The sequence below is a fragment of the Carya illinoinensis genome, chromosome 12 (assembly GCF_018687715.1).
Source record: "Carya illinoinensis cultivar Pawnee chromosome 12, C.illinoinensisPawnee_v1, whole genome shotgun sequence".
NCBI classification, from domain to species: domain Eukaryota; kingdom Viridiplantae; phylum Streptophyta; class Magnoliopsida; order Fagales; family Juglandaceae; genus Carya; species Carya illinoinensis.
The window spans coordinates 4,171,390-4,192,122 of record NC_056763.1 but is presented as its reverse complement, the minus strand read 5'-3'; the positions used below and the strand labels follow the sequence as shown (position 1 = coordinate 4,192,122).

The 20,733-nt window shown below is 35.1% G+C and overlaps 2 protein-coding genes across 2 annotated transcripts; one reads left to right on the top strand and one right to left on the bottom strand.

Annotated features, from left to right (window-relative positions):
* Window positions 1–237: 237 nt before the first annotated feature.
* LOC122289211 lies at window positions 238–1,644 on the bottom strand. Its single transcript, XM_043096191.1, has one exon. It carries the CDS (start codon window positions 1,642–1,644, stop codon window positions 238–240), a length of 1,407 nt encoding a protein of 468 aa, XP_042952125.1.
* Window positions 1,645–3,724: 2,080 nt separating this feature from the next.
* LOC122289210 lies at window positions 3,725–7,981 on the top strand. Its single transcript, XM_043096190.1, has 2 exons — window positions 3,725–3,835; window positions 7,391–7,981. Exons 1-2 carry the CDS (start codon window positions 3,725–3,727, stop codon window positions 7,979–7,981), a joined length of 702 nt encoding a protein of 233 aa, XP_042952124.1.
* The last annotated feature ends 12,752 nt before the right edge of the window (window positions 7,982–20,733 follow it).

The window sequence follows — 20,733 nt, the reverse complement described above, 5'->3', positions numbered from 1 at the left end:
TTCAATATGCATTACATCAAGATTATGCCGAAGTTGAAGTGAGGACCAATATGGTAAGTTGTAGAAAATGTTTCTCTTGGTCCAATTTAATTCTTCAGCAGTCCGCTTTCTCTTCTTCTGACCTTTGCCAAATTCCACATCCCTAAGAAGACTGAGTTGATGAAGAATATCCAGTCCTAATAATAACCCTGGCGGCATGCGGTGATCATCCTTTCCGTTGAAACAAGATTTTTTCTTTCACCATACGTGGTTTGATGGTAAAAAATGACGATGTCCCATGTAGCAATGCTTACGGCCAAAGGTCAACCACATAGAATCTGTATTAGCATTGCATGAAGGACAAGCCAATTTCCCTTTAGTTGACCAGCCCAATAGGTTTCCATATGCAGGAAAATTGTTTATTGTCCACAGTAAAGCTGCATGCAATCTAAAAGTTTCCTTCTTGTATGCATCATATGTATGCACCCCATTCTCCCAAAGCTCATTCAATTCATCTACCAAGGGCTGCAAGTATACATCAATCTCATTACTAGGTGATTTTGGGCCAGGAATAATGAGAGACGTGATGAAAAATTGTTCTTTCATGCAAAACCACGGAGGCAAGTTATACGACACAAGGATAACGAGCCAGATACTATACGGTTTTGCAAGGTTGTTGAAAGGATTGAAACCATCACTCGCTAAACCAAGCCTAACATTGTGAGCATCTGCAGCAAACCAACTATGATCATTATCGAAAGTAGTCCAAACGACTGAATCAGCTGGATGCCTCATAGTTGAACCATCACTAGCTCGTTGTTCTTTATGCCATCTCATATGGACTGAAATCTTAGTTGACATATATAGTCGTTGCAACCTCGGCTTCAAAGAAAAATGACCCAACACCTTCTGAGGGATTAAACGGTTTCTATATGTATTGGGCAACCACCGAGGGGCCTTGCATTTTGGACACTCATTCATATCTTCATTTTCCTTCCAAAATAACACGCAATCATTAGGACAAGCATGTATTTTGTGGTATTTGAATCCTAAACCCCGCTCCAATGACCGTGACTCTTCATAGGAACGAGGGAAATGAGCATCTGGAAATGCAGACCTCAACAACTTCAAGAGAAGATCAAAGGACTTTATCGACCAACCACCAATGGATTTAATATGAAGCAACTTCACAATGAAGGAGAGCTTTGAAAACTGTTTACACCCCTGGTAAAGTGGACGTCGTGCATCATCTAATAGTTTGTCAAATGAAAATGAAGGGGTTGACTCGCCTATAGGTGGCTGACTTCTAGGTTCGGCAAAATCGTCTAACGTATCCATGAGCGTGCCTTCCCTAATGTCATCTAACATCTGCTCCATGTCATCAATATATTCATTTTCATCAGTAGGTGATGAGGACTGATTGTCATCACTAACATCCAGAATCTCGTCTTCCCCATGAAATATCCAAGTGTTGTAATTTGGATTAATCCCATTTAGGTACAAGTGGGTTTCCACCTCAGGTATAGGGAGGAAGATATTATTATAGCATGAACGACAAGGACAACGGGTGCGGTTAGTGCTTGTTGCATTTGTGCGAGCTACTGTTAGGAATTGTTCAACCCCTTCAGCATACTTTGTTGACATAAGTCTATCATTCAGGTACATCTAACTTTTGTCCATCTAGTCACACAAAACAGTGACATAATTAGTGCTTCTTCATAACGAGGGCAACGCAGTTAAAGTCATCTATGAAATGCGGTTATAAGCATGAGTAAATCAAAGTTGAAAAGCCGCTGATTTTGAGACGGCCCAAACAAATAAGGGAACAATGAAAGCTCTTTACTTATCGTCAATAAATATTCATAAATCAGCATCTATACCATGAACTGGGCAATTGGGAAACTAATATGAATAGTGCAAAAACTATTAGTTTGGAAAAGTACATATCAAACTATACATTAAATATGATATTGAATATAGCTGGTTGTTGGGTGAGGTTGTGATGTTATCTGTTACAGGATTTCCTTAGGCATGCCAACTATGAATTAAATCATATAGAAGAAGGTTGAAAATCACCATGTAGCGAATGTTCATGTTTTGGGATACAATGACCTTCCAACATGTTATATGCATGATGTCTGCTTTGAAAACATAGCTTATATTCGAAGCCATTGCAAAAGACTTTTATAGGCATATCCGGTGGTTTAAGGGCAATTATTTAGGGGGAAAGACTAAAGAATGGTAAACTAAATCGGTTGGTATATTCTCCATCCCAAGACAAAAACATATTAATGGAATCTGGTGGGAATGAATATTTAAGGTGCATAACTTCAAGTCATTTTAATTTTTTTCACTTGAAGTACTGCAAGTAGTATGTGTTTAGTAATTCTAGCCTTCATACTAGTTTTGTAAATGCATAATTAATTGGAAAAAGTCCACTAGCCTGATGTGGCTGAATTGTGTCCATCTTGGGAATCGACGAAGAACGTGAAAAAAGAAAAAGAGATAAAGACCTTTCCGGCCAATTGCTTCCTCACTAAATATGTAGGAGGCTAAGCATAGAAATTAGCAATTTGGGCTTTTTTCGGAAGTTGTTTCACCTACCTAAACTGAGGCTACTACTAAAATTTTGGAAAAAGAGCTTTGTTCAGTCTTGATAAAAGGCCATTAAAGTGGAAGTGATTAGAAATCCCATGTAATTCATTGATGATAGTAATTCTCTTGAATCTGTTCTGCTTCCCTTGTAAAAAAACATACTTATAACAAGAGTTGAAAATAAGTAGAGGGATATAGGCATGTAGATTTGCTGCCCATTCATGGGATTTGCCAAGTGGGAAGAAATAATGTACAAGCATGACTTAAATTGCACAAATTAGTGCAAGAAGTGTTGGTGGGTCAAATTGGGGTTACATTCTGGAAATAATTTACCCAAAACCATGGAGATAATAAAATTTATAATAGAATTTCAACTCTTGAGATATGATAAAATATAGTTGATTACGTATGTAACTTAACACAATAACCTACCAAGAGAGAGAACTCATGCCTTAAATCTTAATGCAGTTTCAAAATCTCCATGGAAGTTATAAATAGTTAGAGTAAACCAACACACCCAATAATGATATATTGGATCAGCCATCATTTCTATACCACAAGTGAGTTTGATTAGAAACTATTTCTGGGCTAAGGTTTAATTTCTTTCCAAGATTGGCCCTATATGTTATGGTTTTAAATCTTTGAAATTTCAAGTCATAAATATACGAATACAAGTACAAAATACATGCTGAAACTATATGCACAAAAAATGGCAAACTGATTGCCTCACTAGTTTAAGTAAGGGAAGTGGAATACCTTTAAGTCTGCACAAACTCAAGTAGTATAGCTGTCGTTCAAGATTTGATGGAAATCGATGGCAAGATTCTATGGATAGGAACACGTTGGTTCATACATATCCCCAAACAACAGGCCTTCTTCCAAGCCTGTCCCAAATCACATAATTTTGAATCATTGTAATTCACAACTAGATGTAGGGTAGGAGAAATAAATCCTCAATATATTTGAAACTCTAATTGCAGAAACCCTAACATCTAGCTGAAACTTAAAGGTTGCAAATTACCTTAATATTTGTTGTGGTTTCTGCGAGAGAGATGATCGATGGTGGTGGCCTTGTGAGGGAACAGCAGGTCTGGAAATGCCCAAAGAAGAACACGAAAATGCAACAATATACGTAGTGCTCCTTTCGGGAATGGGAAATGGAGATGGGAACATCAATGAGATTCCCGTAACCTTGAATGGTGGGAATTATGAAGGGGAAAAGTGTGAGGCACGAATGGAAATATTAGCATCTTTAACTGCGGTTTGTTTTAAAATTGCCGCAATAACCACAATAACCGACGTTAATCGACACGTTGGATATATGGATTTTTTTGCAACGGCTCACATTCGTTGCAACAATATCAAATCCGCTGCAATAAGACATAACACTGTTCAAAGGCGCCCATATTCCAAAATCGCGTGTTAATTCAACGGCGATTTGAATGTCGTTGTAATTTCTGCATATTTCCATCGATTATAATTGCATCGATAGCAAAAACGTCAGAAGAGGTAAAATTCCTTGTAGTGTGGCCGAGAATGATTCGGTGTATCTTAATGTTCTGATGAAAAAAAAGTGCTATTTTTTTTTTCATAAAAAGTTAGGGCCACATGTCTAAGAATGACTCATCTCCAATTTTATTAATAAACACTCACTTATGGGGGATTACATAAACCCAAAACCAAGCATGTAAAAAAAGGACCAACCTAACTAAAAAAACAACAAAAACTGACCAGACGAAAACAACTCTCAAATTAGGCAAACCACACCAATCCATACACAAAATTCCTTTAAGCACATCAGGAATATTTCGTTGTGTAAACTCTGCAGAACTTCCACTACTACCCAATCTCGCAAGCCAATATGCCACTGAATTTCCTTCTCTAAAAACATGTTGATACTGCACATTCATCCCAATTAGAAAAAAAAAAAAAAAAAAACAAGCGTTATGCTGAGTACCTCACCGCAATCTATTGGATGGTATTGTTTACACCAAATCCTAATCCAAGGTGCACTCATGTCATATTATTATCCATACCCAAACACTTTGTAGAAGATAGAAATTTCATATACTTGAGAAGACTATGATGATGATGATGATTATTCTTAATAGCGTTAGGGCTTAATTACTCTTTGAATCCTGGAATTGACCTTTTGGTGACATCCGCTAGTCCAGTCATTCTTTCTTGTGCATCCGGCCGTAGCCTTTACTTGGTACACCATAAAAAAGCAAAAGGTCTAAAGATGAATGAAAAGTTGTAGCATATGAGAGTTGAAAGCTCAATGAGACCTAAAGACATGGTCCAGGAAAAGGAGATGACAACAATAATTGTGCACTACTTGAGAATCATGTGGAGGCAGGCCCGGTGGGCTTTGCCTGGTACACCTTGCATAGAAAAGGAAATGACAAAAGAGGAATGAAAAGCAGTGGCATAATATATGAGAGCCAAAAGCTCAATGCATGAGACCGATCGAAGGCATGGTCCGAGAGAAGGAGATGATAGCAATATTAGTGCACTACTTGAGAATATGGATCGGAGGTGGGTCATGACGATTTAGGTTGATTTGATCAGGAAGGAAGGGATTTCTTGTAAGAATAGGAGATAGACACGGTTTGGATGTAACTTGATTGTTTCGTACTTATTCTTTTTCTGATGGATGTAACTTTTCGATTTTATTCCTAAATGTATTCAGGTCGGTTGAACAGTACTAAATTTTATTTAATTTCAAAATTTTAATTAGTGTTAAGAAAATTCTAGCAGTGACTACAACGCTTCCAATGGCCACCTGTGGTTAGAGAAACAACCTCAAGTGATCTTAGTAGGAGATGCCTCCAATTAGGGGTCTGAAAAGAAATCAAAAAATTGGTTGAACCGGTGGATTCAGTTCGATTTGTAACTGGTCATTTGGTGCGGTACTGATTCTTAAGAATTAAAACTGGTCTTAAACCAGTGTGGTACCGGTTTTTTGTATTTTGAAAAATTGGTTTAAATAAAACCAGACACATGTATATATATTTTTTTAATTTTTTATATCATATAATATATATATATATATTATAAGTTAAATTGCTAATTAATATAACATGAAATTCTAATCTTATTATTCAAATATATTAATCTTATAAGGTAAAATTAATATAACATTTGATGTAAATTAGACACTACTTATAGTACTAGTATAATTAGACTATTTTATTCTTATCATTCAAGTTTATTAATCTCACTAATAAGTTAGACACTACTTATAGTACTAGTATAATATAATTGAACATTAATGAATTAGTAATTATTAATAATTACCATAAAAAAAAATTATTAATAATAAATACTAAATTCTAACAATTAAATTTAGTATTGAAAAAATTATAATATTAAATTTATATAGTGTCACACGTATAAACGGTAAACCGGGAAACCAGATCAGACCAGACCGAAACGAAAAAAATTGAAAGTTTCAATTTTAGTAATAAATCAGTCCTTAAATTTTCAAAACCGGTATATACCGGTTTAGTTTCAAAATTTTTTCAAAACTAGACCGAATTAAATTGGTTACACCCTTACTTCCAATGGTTAAGTTAAAGAGAATCGAGAGTCTCTTAATCAATCTAATAATCTTGCAGTACATACTTGGTGGTGTATTTATATGGTTCAAGGCATCCCACTTGGTATAATCTTTCTCGTGGATAAGATACTGGACATGATAGTGTGCTGCCAACATGGGTATCTCTGCATGCAGGACTTATTCTGTTGGCGTGAACCTTTCACGATATCATAAACCCCGAGTAAGATTCCCTACCAACCATGGTTATTCCCTGCATTATCCTATAAACCCAAACTATGTGTTTTACTTAGTTTCAACTCTTGATCGCCTTGTACCACGTGATCTTCTCTCGAGTGCCTCTTTGATCACCTATCGGTCTTTCTTCACCTACGATGCGTACTTATCTCTAACATGTTAGAGATAAAGATAAAATCAAATTAAGTTCAAAGTAAAATCTGATATGATTATTAGGGATGTTTGGAAATAATTTTCATTTTACGTCATCTTATTTTTTTCAAATATTACTTAAACATAAAGATTTTTAAACTAATTATTACAATTTTTTCAAACTATTATGACATTCTCAAACTTTAAAACAAAAAATAAAAATAACTCAACTTTTTAAATTTCAAAACAAAAATATTATTAAAAAATTGAGTGGCTTTATCGCCACCGCTGGGAGCAGCCATTGAAAGCTCTCGCTTATTCTTTTTTTTTTTTTTTCTTTACTTTTTTTCACATGTATTTTTTTAACAGATTTAAATATTTAAAAAAATTACAATATTATTAAAAAACACTTAATCATTAAATTAAAAAAAAAAACCAACAGGACCTACCAGCAAGAAGAATAACATTTTTTTATATAATTATATTCTAACTATATTTTAATTTTATAATATTTTTATTTAATTTTTTATTTCTTTTTTACATTTAATAAATATTTAACTTAAATTATTTTATTAATGCTCACGTAATTATTCTCGCAAAAAAACATTCCTCTCAAGATTGCCAACCAGTTGCGACAAAGGAAGTACACTACTAGAATTCCAAAGGAAGTAACCAGTTGATGTTATTCTAAAATGTGTTTCTACCGTGTCTTATTCTATTCTTTTAAATGGAATTTTTCAAAACTCCTTTACTCCTTCTCAGGGAATAAGGCAATGAGACCCTTTGTCTCCTTACCTTTTTATTATTTGTGCTGAATCTCTAAGTAGAATGATCCAAAATGCTGAAGGGATTGAAGCTATTACTGGTATTCCATTGGGTAGAAATTAGGTGAGAATAAGCCATCTGTTTTTTGCAGATGACTGTCTTCTTTTCTGTAAAGCAAATCCATTGGAATGGGCTAGGTTATCTCATCTTCTTGACACCTATGAGCTGGCAAGTGGTCAAAGACTCAATAAGGAAAAAACATCAATTCTGTTCAGCAGAAATACTAAAGATGAAGCTCGAGATCTAATCACTCAAATGGCAGGAGTTCAATCTTCTCTACCTTATGGCAAATATTTAGGCCTTCCTGTGGAGATTGGAAGATCAAAAACCAAGGCCTTTAGAAGTATTATTGACAAAGTTAGAGGGAGGATTAGCAACTGGAAATTGAAGTTTTTATCTCAGGCTGGTAAAGAGATCTTTATAAAGTCCATTATCCAAGCTATCCCTACTTATTGCATGGGTGTATTTAAGATTCCTAAGTCTCTTCCATTAGAAATTGGTCGATTGACTCAACAATTCTGGTGGGGTCAGAAAGCTGAGGAGAGAAAGATGCATTGGTGTCACTGGGATAAGATGATTAAGGCCAAAGCAGCGGGGGGTTTAGGATTCAGAGATCTTGAACATTTTAATCATGCAATGTTGGCTAAACAATGATGGAGATTACTTCATTTTCCTCACTCTCTTGCAGCAAAAGTTCTTTCATCTAAATATTATCCTGATGGCCAGTTCCTAAATGCTACAATTCCAAGGAACTCATCCCTTGTATGGAGGAGTCTTATGGCTGCTAAACCATTGTTGGAAGAAGGCTTATTTTGGCGTATTGGTAATGGAGCAGACACTAAGATATGGCACCATAAATGACTGCCTATTCCAACTTCATTCAAAGTTCAAAGTCCTATTACTTGTTTTCAGCCTGAGGAATCTGTTTCTGCACTTATTGACCATGAAGCCAAACCTGGAAGACTGATTTAATTGATCAAATTTTTCTGCAGAATGAAGCTGAAATAATTAGACAGATCCCTATAAGTTTATGCAACAGTCCTGATAAAATTATCTGGAGATGTACTTCTAATGGAATTTTCTCTATTAGAAGTGCGAATCATCTTCAACTTGAGCTTCATCAGAGAGCTAAAGGCCAGCATTCTTAAACTCTTGTTGATAGTGAAAATTGGAACAAGCTTTGGAGGATTAAAGTTCCAAATGCAGAGAAGTTATTTTTGTGGAAAGCATGTCATAATAGTCTTCCTACAAAACTAAATCTTTTTAAGAGAAAGGTTGTAAATGAACCTTGGTGTCCTATCTGCAATCACCAAGAAGAATCTGTGGAACATGTCTTATGGGAGTGCGAGGCAGCTAGGGATGTGTGGTGTCTTTGCTCATCAAAACTGCAGAAACAATGTATGAACCAGATTTCTTTCAGAAACTTGATGATGCTTATGTTGCAAGATCTTGAAGATGAAGTTTTAATGGAAGTAGCTGTTGTGGCATGGAAAATTTGGAGAAGAAGGAATGATTTGGTTTTTAACCAAACTTTTTCCTCCCCTCAACTGATTGTGAGACAGGCTTATCAGAAAATTGAAGATCTCAATGCTCTTTTCTCTCAACAGACAACTAATCCTACAATCATACCTCAGTCGATTCAATAGAGTGCTCCACCTGTTGATGTTTATAAGATCAACTGAGATTCTGCAGTGGATAAAATGAATTGCAAAGTGGGTATTGGGACTATGATTCGGGATTGGGAAGGAAGGGTGATTGCTTGCATGAGGATGTGCATATCTTTATTTCCTGACCCCTACTTGGCTGAGGCTATTGGAGCTCTACATTCTGTTAAACTGGCTCTAGACATTAGACTAAAACAGATCAAACTTAAAGGGGATGCTATGAATATAGTGAATTACATCAAAGGCAACAAAGATAGCTGGAAACATTCTGGTTTGATCATTACTGATATCAAACAGCTGCTGCTGAGTTTTGACTCTTTTACAATTGATTATGTTTTTAAAAATTGTAATAACTGGGCTCATTGCTTAGGTAGAGATGCTTTACACATCAATGATGTCCTTGTTAACATTGAGGATGTTCCTTTATGTATTGCTTCTCTTTTATAATCGGTTGTTATTAATATAAGTGCTCCTTTCAAAAAAAAAAAAAAAAAACTGGCGGGTAAAGATTATGATTCCGAGTACTTTATCAATGACGTTACAGGCTACAGCTCGGATTTGAATGATTTATGTTCCCAATGCGTTTGGAATCTCAGGCTGGCAGCTTTAATCAGAAAAAAGAAATGTAGACCCCAAGATTAATTCAATTATTGGGGTAATGAACACGGCCTATCACCACGCACGCAAGGTGCGGATTGTCGTGCATGAGCGAGAGAATTTAGGGAGAAATCAGATTTTATAGTGGAGAAATTCGAAACCGTTTATGGGGCGGTCTATTTGATAAAATAATATAAAGATTAAAACAGTAACTTTAGGCGAAAACTTGAATCGATTTATATCTTTCTACATAAGAAAAACATAAAACTTAACAATTATAACACTTCATAATAAAATATTAATTTTAAAATGATTACCGTTCCATAAACATAACACTTCGTATGTAACGGGTGTAATGCTTACTTTTATGGGTAGAATGCCACATCAGAGTCATATAACTCCACTTAAACTACAAAAAAACATTTAACTTAAACTACAAAAAAATATAAATGTTGAATTAATGCTTTTGGGTGAAGTCTTGAATCGGTTTATAAGAAAAGAAATGAAACTTAAAATTTACAATAATTCATAATGAAACAATATTTTTAAAAGGTTTACGCTTCATAAACATAACACTTCAAATTTAAAGGGTAGAATGCCTACTTTTATGAGTTGAATGCCACGTCGGAATTATATATAGTAATAGATGTCTTCTTCTGAAGTAGCGATAAGAAGAAACTACGTACGTACAAAGCATACATATTTGAGTGCGCAGGTCATCATTTCTGCAAGACTGATCATCGTCTTCCGGAGTCGACAACAGCCAACTGATCAGACTTACTAGCCGACAGATAATTTTCGAGAAAATCCCTCCCTCCCATCCAGCGTCGTAAGTATAAATTATCTGTTTACGTGAGAGTGATGAAGTTTAAGTTTCAATCAGTTTAACTTTCTTCTCAATGCAAAATGATGGACTTATAATATAATTTTATACAACTATATTTTAAATAAAATATACTTTTTAAAAATAAGTTATAAAAGTAACCTTATTTTAAAATATGATTATCAAAATAGTTATACCTACATATTTTATTTTTGAAATTTAACATTTTGGATTGGGGAAAATGGCCGCAGACGCATACGCAGGAGGAGAACATGAATCGGGATGAAGAGTCAAGCAACCTTGCAAAACTGTACAAAGTTGTGCGAGACGGTAATTTGAACGAAGAGACAAGAGTCAATATTGAGCCCCTACCCCTCGAGGGAGAATCACAGATAAAGGCGAATCGGCTCTTCACGTTGCTGTTAAGTATGGACATGAGCATATAGTGGAGAAGTTGGTGAATCATAGTGATATGTCGCCAAAGACCTTGGCAATGTATAATAGTGACAGTTGCAGAGCTCTAATCACAGATGCTGTGCTTGGAAATAGGCCAATGGTGAAATGCATGCTTGAAAAAAGTCATCATTTGATCAACATTAAAAGGGAAGGGCATAATAATCTTCTTGTTGTTGTGGCTATTGATTTTGGACAAATACAAATGGCGCGCTATTTGTATGATAGAGCTAAAGAATTATATCCAGATCAGGATCTAAGTCAGGACCACAATGGTACTACGCTTCTTACCTGTGCTATATATGCCGGAGCTTTGGATAAGAACTCGTGTTATATACTATCTGGTAATTATAGAAATCCTCGATGAAATATTCTTGTACAAGAAATTCCATGAATTGACATGATTTAATGTGATCAAGTTAATTTATTACATTAAGTCACGTCAATGTATAAATTTATTTTTCCCAGTATAAACTAATTAAAAACTTCTAATCCATTAATTCTCCTTTGACCATTTCTATATATGTTCTCATATACATGATACGCCTGGTACATTAGACGGAATACATATTGCTTTGGGACTAATCAGACGCTGCTCATGTTTGGAACTGTCTCTTAACAATAATGGCGAGTCGGGAATCTTAGCATTGGCCTCTATGCGTCATTCCTTCCCAAGTGGAATTCAGCTCGGATTTTGGAAACAACGCATCTACTCCTCTTGTATTACCATTCTGATCTCTTTTAATTATCTTGCTTTACATTGTAATATTAATGGCTTATTTAAAAAAAACACCATCAATAATATATATTGGATTATTGTTTCTCAGTAATTAATTACTGTTTCTCAGTAATTAAAAAAGATCAAATCAAGATCCATGAAAATAGCCTAAAAAAACATTCTGCTGCATGCGTATACTCTTTAATCCCATGATCAGTTAATTGTAACAAAGATAAAATAATAATAATAATAACAATAAAAATCATAATCAGATTAGTATTTAAAAAGCACTTAGTATTTTAGAAATATTTTTCTTAAAAAAACTTTCCCATTATTTTCTAAAATTATCAAAATTATTTTATATTCAGGGAGACCTACATGAATAAAAAAAAGTTAAAAAAATAATTTTTTTTTTCATGTAGGTCTAGTATTAATTCACTTTTTTCTCCACGACTGCACGCCGACTGTATTTGCCGACTACAAAAAGTATTTCTCTAAAGAGAATGATTGTCAAAATTGACAATTTGAGGCCTGCATGACTATAAATTGGGTTGTAGTTTGAGTTGACTTTGTGTTTTTTCTCCTATAAATATATAACACAATTTTGGGTATTTAAGATCATATATATATATATATATATAATATATAAGTAAACTAAAAAAAAAAAAAAAGATCATATATAAAAGAACTTAAAAGTTACAAGTATAAATCCGTGTATACTTTCAATAGAGTGAAGGTAATATGAAGCTAAAGCTATATACAATGCAATTCAAGAATTAAAAAATTTAATATGAACCTAAATACAGTGGATAAGAATGCAATTCATGTAAGTAGATTTCATGTATTAGTTTCAAATGTTTTTTTTTTAAACTAAAACATTAATAAAATATACTTAAGTTCCAAAGCCGATCGATGCTATCCCTTAAGTAATTTCTTTGAAAAATTCCATTATCAAGTCGGTATTAATAGAATTGATTAGTCAAAATCTAGAATATTAAAAGTTCAGCCATAATATTGTTAATTATATTTGTTAGCTTTTTTCTTGCTAAAAAGGCCGTATGTGCATGCATTCCAAATGGAGAACAAGGTCAAAGCAATCAAGAAGAAATTAACAGATCAGGTACGCTATCTAGCTAGTTTTGTCTGATCAGCTTATTTTCCCATAATTTTGGCTTGTAATTTGGCTAACATCTTCAGTTTTTCTTTTGTGATAATCTATGATATATTACTTTATATTTTTTTGCGGTGCATTGGATCCACATTAGGGACAACATTTATTGCCATAACTGAAGTTGATCATATTTGTGACGAAATATAAATATCCCTGCAATAGGTATTTTGAGACGTGACAATTGCGTCCACTTAGCGGCCATCCTTTTTTCCAATGGCCATATTCCTATCAAATTAAACTTATTTAGTACTCCAATAGCAATGATCGCTACACCTACGATATTTCATTTTTACAAGTTTTTATTTATTTTTATTTTTTTCTAAATTACTATTGATTAAAACTATTTAGATTCATATCGTATTTTTATTAAAATTACAAATAAAATAAAATTACTATTTTTGAGGTTGCACTATCACATTGATTCACATTGATTGATTGTAAAATAAATGTAAAATAGTTATAGGAGAAACTACTCTTAATTATCTAACTATTTATAATTAATGGCTTTGAAATCTAAATTAATTATGAAAAATAAAAAACACAAAGAAGACGTTCATGTAGTTATAATGATGGTCAAAAACATGTGGACAATTGAGGTTAAATATAAAAATTACATATTGATTAAAACTATTTAGATTCATATCGTATTTTTATTAAAACTAGTTAATGAGTTTCTATTTTATACTTTTTTGTATATGATATAAAATGCTTGAATTGCATTATATATGATTTTTAATTGTTTTTATCTATACTGGAATAACTGATTCAAAGTTGTCATGAATTATTCAATTCAATTTATTGTATCGCCCGATTCATTGAATCAGTGCTTACCTGATTCTGTTTTTCAAGCCTTGCTGTTAAGTTAACTTGTGAAAAAGATTTATCCTAGTTTATAATTTCAAAAATCTAGAAGTCGTTCCCTAATTATATATAGACTAGTACTCATGAAACCATATTATATATAATGTATGAGAAAATTGTTATTTTTAATTCTGTTCATCACATGAATATTAAAGATTTATTTTTAAAAAATTGTCATTCTTCAATTACTAAACGCTATAGTAGGAAGATTAATATATATGAAATGTTCTAAACTTTAAAGTTCCATATTTTTTAATATTTACTAACTTGACTTTTCATTAAATGACCAAATTATCTGTAGTCATTTAATATAAGAATAATGGATGATGTGGTACGTACCAACATGAGCAAATGCCCTGCTTCCAAAGTTATATATATATGCTACCTATAATGTTAGTAATTTAATTTGATACATTATTTTTTATAAATTAATTAATGATGTATAATATCATAGTAATTAAGACAAATAAGTGAGAAGTATAATAGACATAAGAAGACATTTAATCTAATAACGGATTTAGATATTAAAATATGGATGAAGCGATAAATGATCCAGTAAAAGTAATGTTATAAATGACTCGAGAAAAAGAGAATAAAGCTTACAATATGATGTGAACCCCAATAGACTTGCTTTGAGACCCAACAACAATACTGGAAAAACAACCCTAAGAAAGCCAAACTCAGGTATATGGATGGAGAATTTAGACCCGATGAGAACCCGTTCAAAGAACCTAGATTATATCAAAATCTAGACCCATTGAAGAACCCGTCTCAAGAACCTAGATTACAAAGGAAGAACGCCACAAAGGTTTTGATTTACCCTTGATAAGTTCAGAAGTTCAAGAAGAACAAGAGGAGGTCACTCAACTCTCAATCACAATTCCATATAGTCTGCCTCTCAAATGAGGTTACAAGTGGTTTAAATAGACAATCCCCAAAAACCCTAAGTAAACAATGCGTCGGGTACTGTAGCGTGAACAGTGCCATACGCCGCGCTACAGTTACTTCTAAAACCCTAGTAAGACATAAAATTTTAACTTTCCAAATAAACCCTTGGCCAAAAATACAAGGTCTTCCCAAAAATAACCCTAGTCCATTAGAAATAAGACATACGTGGGCCAAGCATCCTCAAGCCCACTTCTTCTAAACTAATAATAAAATACCGTTAAACAAATTGAAAGCCTTAACAACAATAGGCTCAATTTCTAAGTCATGTCTTCCATAGCTTGTATCAAGTGGATCAAAACTGGTTCTTTTTCCTTGAAACCCATCTTGAGTGTTGGGCTCTTCCTAGCTTCATCCCAAGTGGATTGCACCAATCCTTGCATTGCTTCCTTGATCTTCTTGGCTCTTGATCTTGTAATTGGTCCATCTGGAATTTGCAAGGAATCTTTAAGGGTAGCTCCACCTTGGTTCCCATCACAATAACTTAATACAACCCCGCATAACATGAAAATATCAAGAATAGAGTTAGAATTCAGGACCTATGCTATGTATGATATTATGTAAAATCATTATTTGTTCTAAAATTTAATTAGATTTCATTATATATTATATTCTCAGCACTAGTGCCCTATGATGATCCTAGCTTTGATTTGGGTAAAAGTTTTCTAATACAAGTAATTAAACAAATTTTGTTTTTTGTTTTTTTGTTTTTCCTTTGCAGCATTGTCGGCAAATTGGTGCTATCTTGTTTCAGGAGTCCTCAACTTCTTTGGTATACCCTGTCCCGTACTCGGCCATCAAAATTATGATCAATATTCACAGATTTTTTTTTTAAATTCGTTTTTATTATTAATTATTTATAATTTCATCTAATTAACTGATTGACAAATATTGTCTCGATAATTGTCTAAGAAATCACGCAGTTGTACGAGATGAAGAGGATCCATGACCAGTACAATAAACTTCTTTCTCGAATGTGTGAAGAGATATCAGAATCATTTCCATCAAAAACTAAACAACTTGAGGATGGCAAATTTTATGATGCCATTTGCCGGGCTGCCGAGAATGGGATTTTCGAGTTTTTTTCTAAGATGCTTAGAACGGGATTGACATTTTTTATTGACCGAAGATCAAAAGGGAAGGAACATATTTATGCTTGGTGTCTTGCATCGTCAAGAAAAGACCTTTAGCATTCTATACGGGCTAGATGGGATGATCATGAACTCCTTGACATGTTTACAAGATGGCAATAAAAATAACATGTTACATATGGCAGGGATGATAGAAGATGCCATCAGGCAAATTAATCAAATCCCAGGGGCAGCTTTACAGATGCAAAGAGAGTTACAATGGTTCAAGGTCCTCTCTCTCTCTCTCTCTCTCTCTCTCTCTCTCTCTCTCTCTCTCTCTCTCTCTCTCTCTCTCTCTCTCTCTCTCTCTCTCTCTCTCTCTCTCTCTCCATGTTGTCAGCCTAGCATGCAGGATCTGCTTGCCTGAGGCGAAAGGAGAGGATCGAGCTTTTGCACCAGCTCCGTGTTGGCCTCCTCTTTCTTAGGCCATTTCTCTAGCTAGCCAGCTGTTAAGCTTTTTTGTTTTGGGTTTTTGTCTTTTTCCATTTAGAGGAATTTGAAGCTCAAATCTAGCTGTCGCCCTATATCCATTGCATGCATGATATGCGCCCCTCAGGCAACCTTCTGATGCCATTCTCCATCGTGTCCTCCACCCTTTGTCCTTAATCTCCAACATATAATCACACATGTACACCATCTTGGGTACTGCGTGCAACAATTCTTACGATTTAGACATATTCTCTTTTAACATATATTAAGCAACTTTAACTCGCGGCGTAAAGATTCTCATCAACCAACTCACTCCAATTCATTGCTCCGGTCCTAATCCATTATTTACCGGTTGCTGTATAGGCTTCGCAACAGTTCATCTATTGATCCATGCTCTAAAAATTGCCATTTTGGTAAACCTTTTCATGGCCTTTTGAACTAGAAATCATGAGTATCTATCAACTTAATTGATTTTCTTTGTTAATTTTTTTTCTGTATTTACTAGTACTAGTTTGGGGTACTAATCATACGGATCCAAGTTATATCCCTAGCTAGTTTTATATCTTGATTAATTTATCGATATAGGTTAATCTAGTTTTATATCCTTCGTTCTCTTATTAATTCATCGGTGAAAAAAATCCCATATAATAGTTCCATGAGAAAACCAATTAGCTAAAAATAGAAGTTTATAAAATGACTAGCTTGTAATCAGTTGCCTCATACCATAGCTTGCGATTTGTGCAGTCCGTGTCATACTCACAGATGGGAACAATACTTATTAAGATTCTCTTAAATTCTTGTTCAAACTTGAGTGCATCCCTCAAATGAAACCGAAATAAAAATATGAAGTAGGCTTCCAACAAGCTAGACTTCATGACCTAAGTCTACATTAAATTTTCAGCTTCATGGTACAAATAAAAAAGAAACACCATTAATGCCACATTGAACGCCTATATATATATTACATGCAGCATAAATATTAGTCATAATATATTCTTCGAATGCAAAATCCTGTACGTTGCAGTCCGATTCTTCTTGTTCCAAATTGGGACAGCCACGTACGTTGGCATTTCGGATCTCTTGAACAATATTGTAACAAGTATGAAATAAAAGATTATTGTGAGACCTTTTCTGTCTTTATAATAATTTGATCAGGTCGTAGAAGGCTGAGGCATAGATATGTACTGAGATATATAAGGATTTGTCTTTTAGATCAATTCCAGTGTTTTTCTCTATCAATATTGTACATGTCTGGAATATATATCTAGAACTATATAATATCCAATATTATTGGAGCTGACGATTTTATCATGGACTAGGTAGATTAATCATAATTTGAAAGTATTGACATTACTATATTTGCTATTTCTTCTGTGTAAGGTTAGAGTTTTAGTCTTCATAATACCATATATCCAAGTAAATAGTTTTCGTAGCATTCTTGATCTAAAAATTTCTTGCTAACAAATGCAGGAGGTAAAGATAATTGTTCTTCCCAAGTTTAAGGAAACTAAAAATCAGGATGGTTTAACTCCCCGACAACTATTTACGAAGAACCACGCGGACATGAAGGAAAAGGGAGAGCAATGGATGAAAAATACAGCAACGTCATGTACAGTGGTGGGTACTCTCATTATTACTATTATGTTTGCAGCTGTCTTTTCATTTCAAGGTGATAACAACCAAAGCATGGGCTTGCCAAAGTCCTTGAACAATTTTTTGTTCAACGTCTTCATAATATGTGATACCCCATTCTTACGTGTATTTTCACTGAAGGAGTTTTTAATTTAATTAATATATTAGTTCTTTTTATTTTAAATTACTGTATTTTAAATTGGTTTTATTTTAATTGATGTGGTGTTTAATTTATTTTAATCGTTTTATAATTTTTAAAACATTTTCGTCGGTTCAGTTTTTAGTTTCGGAGATGAGGATTGGACCTCATTTTCTTTCTCCATCTTTTCTTTTCTCCTTTTTTTCTTTTTCCTTTTTTCTCTTTTTCCTTTTCTTCTTTTCCTTCTTTCTTTTCTTTTCTTCTTCTTTTCCTTCTCCCCGCGCGAATAGCTCTCTCCCTCTCTTCTCGTCGCCGTTCAGCTCAACCACCCAGAGCCACCACCACCGGCCGATGTGGCTGACACAGCCACCACCGTTCGACTCTCCTTCGGCCGGCACACCACCCCACCAATTTCCAGCCCCATCCGAGCCACCGTTAACCCCCTAGAGCCCCACCTTTCCGCATAGTTTTGAGCCATTTTTGGTGCCGTCGCTCTACCTCCAGCCACCATCTTTTTACCACTTCATCCTCTACTTCTTACCGTCCTAACCCACCCATTTTCAGCCCCGATCCGTTGCCGGAGCAACTCTCACGAGCTCAACTCCAATCAGCCCCTTTTTGCACTTCCATCACCACCCACGACCAAAACTCACTTCCTTTAACTTCATATACATCTCTAGACCATTCTCTATCAATTTCGTGTCTTGATTTGTCCTCGTTCAGAAGTGGATAATTTACAACCCACGACCACAGTGTAAAATACACTGTTACGTTGCTTTTTATCCGCTGTTTGCAACGTCGTGAGCTTTCAAAAAATACCTTCTAGCTCTGTAAGTATTTTCTGAACTCTATTTTAGATTTAAATATATTTTACTCTTAGAATTAATTTATTGGACTGGTTGGTTGATTCTGTACTGAGTTCGAGGAGTTCGGGGGTCAGATGGATTGAGAACGGAGTTGCTTGGTTTTATTGTTTTGTGATTGGTTGGTTGATTTATATCTTGAGGCGTGCACTGCATGACCCATTCATGTGCTTTTATTAAATTGAGAAAAAATTGGCTTTTTGTGTAAATGGATTTTCGGGTGCGTGTGTATCGCGACCCCAAGCCGGGATGAGGTATTATCTCGGTGGAGCTCCTCTGGTCACTCGGGAGTGGATAATACTGAGTAACATCCTATGGGTTGTCACTGGGCAACGACCGGATCGCAAGATACGGTAACGCTATCGTGTCGACTCCGTGATCCTTAGAATAGCAGGGACTAGATGATGGCCTGGTCCAGGGACGCGCTGGGCGCGAGTACTGGGCATCGCTCGTTTAAGTGTCACACATGTAGTCGTTACTTGCGGTGTGGCACACGAGCCAGAATGTGCGGATGATCCCTAGGGGAGATCATGGTGCATGCAATAATTTTTCAGATACGGGCCATTTTTGGGAAAATGGCGAGGTTACGTTGAGGCTTTGTGATCCATTTTCTGAAAAAATTGTGGTTTCTTGTTTTGGGCCATTATCTGGGATAATGGCAAGGACATGTGATAAAGGTTATGTTTTTGGGCCAAATGGTATTTTGGTGTGCATGAAAAAATGTGGTTTTTGTGGGACATGTGCATTTGCATTCTTTCATGCATATTGTTGAGTTTAATATGTTTTTATCTTGTGACATTTGGATCTTACTTACTTGCGACACCATTTTTGGTGCCATAGATTTTGATGCAGAGATCGAGGAGGAGGAGGTGGCTGAGCCCGAGGAGGCGGCTCCGCCGGAGTTTTGAGTTGGAATTATGCTTTGTTGTTGGGTTTGAAACTATATTTGTAGTTTGCAATATTTTATTATGTATGTTTTGAACAGCTTTTTATTAAACATAGAAAAATTCTGGTACTTAGTTATATGACTTTGTTTATCCGCTGCGTGTTTTCTTTTGTACACTTGTTGCATGTACACACACTTGGCACTTGGTGATAGGGTGGTGACCCGTGTTGTCATCATCCCGACTTCTCAATTTTCCCGTGTCCGTACGTGGGATTTGGGGGCATCACAGGTGGTATCAGAGTGGTTTGGCTCTGGGTAAAACTACATGTCCCATAGGTGTAGTACCGGAAGGTTTTTAAAGTTGTGTTTTGAAATTTATTTTAAGTAAAGTTGCTATTTGATTTGAATTTATTTGAGCTAGCTTGTTTGTATTTATTTATCTAGTTATGTTATTGCATGCTTGTATGTTGTATTTTCTTGTTATGTGGTTTGGTTTTGATTTTTGGTTTTATGTTGTTGGTTTTATTTGTTTTTCTTAAAGGGGGTCAAAGGTTGTGTTGTGGCAGGAAAATGGTGAGGCCAAGAAAGTCCACTCAAGAGCCTCGGGACGATACGCCGAGAGATGATGCTATAGCCCAAGCGATAAAGCAAATGACTGAGTTCATGCAGCAAAATTTTAGGCCACAACAAGGAGGGCCTTGGCCACAATAAGGAGGTCCTTGGCCACAACAAGGAGGGCCGTCTAGAGTGGTGCAAGTTAGATGCACCTATGAGCGCTTTCTAGTGCATAGAACTCCACCCTTCACAGGAGAAGAGGATCCACTTCGGGCTGGGAAGTGGGTCAGAAATTTAGAAAGAACTTTTGAAGTATGTGGTTGCACTGAGGCGCAACAAGTACTTTTTGCCAGCTATCTGTTGCAAGGCACTGCTTCGGAATGGTGGGATACGAAAAGAGTAATGCTGGAGTTAGAATTGGAGTCTTTCGCTGTTGTGACCTGGCAGCGCTTTAAGAAAGAATTTAATAATCGATTCTTTCTCTCTTTTGTGAGGCAGTAAAAAGCAAGAGAGTTCACAAGCTTGGTCCAACGGGGTATG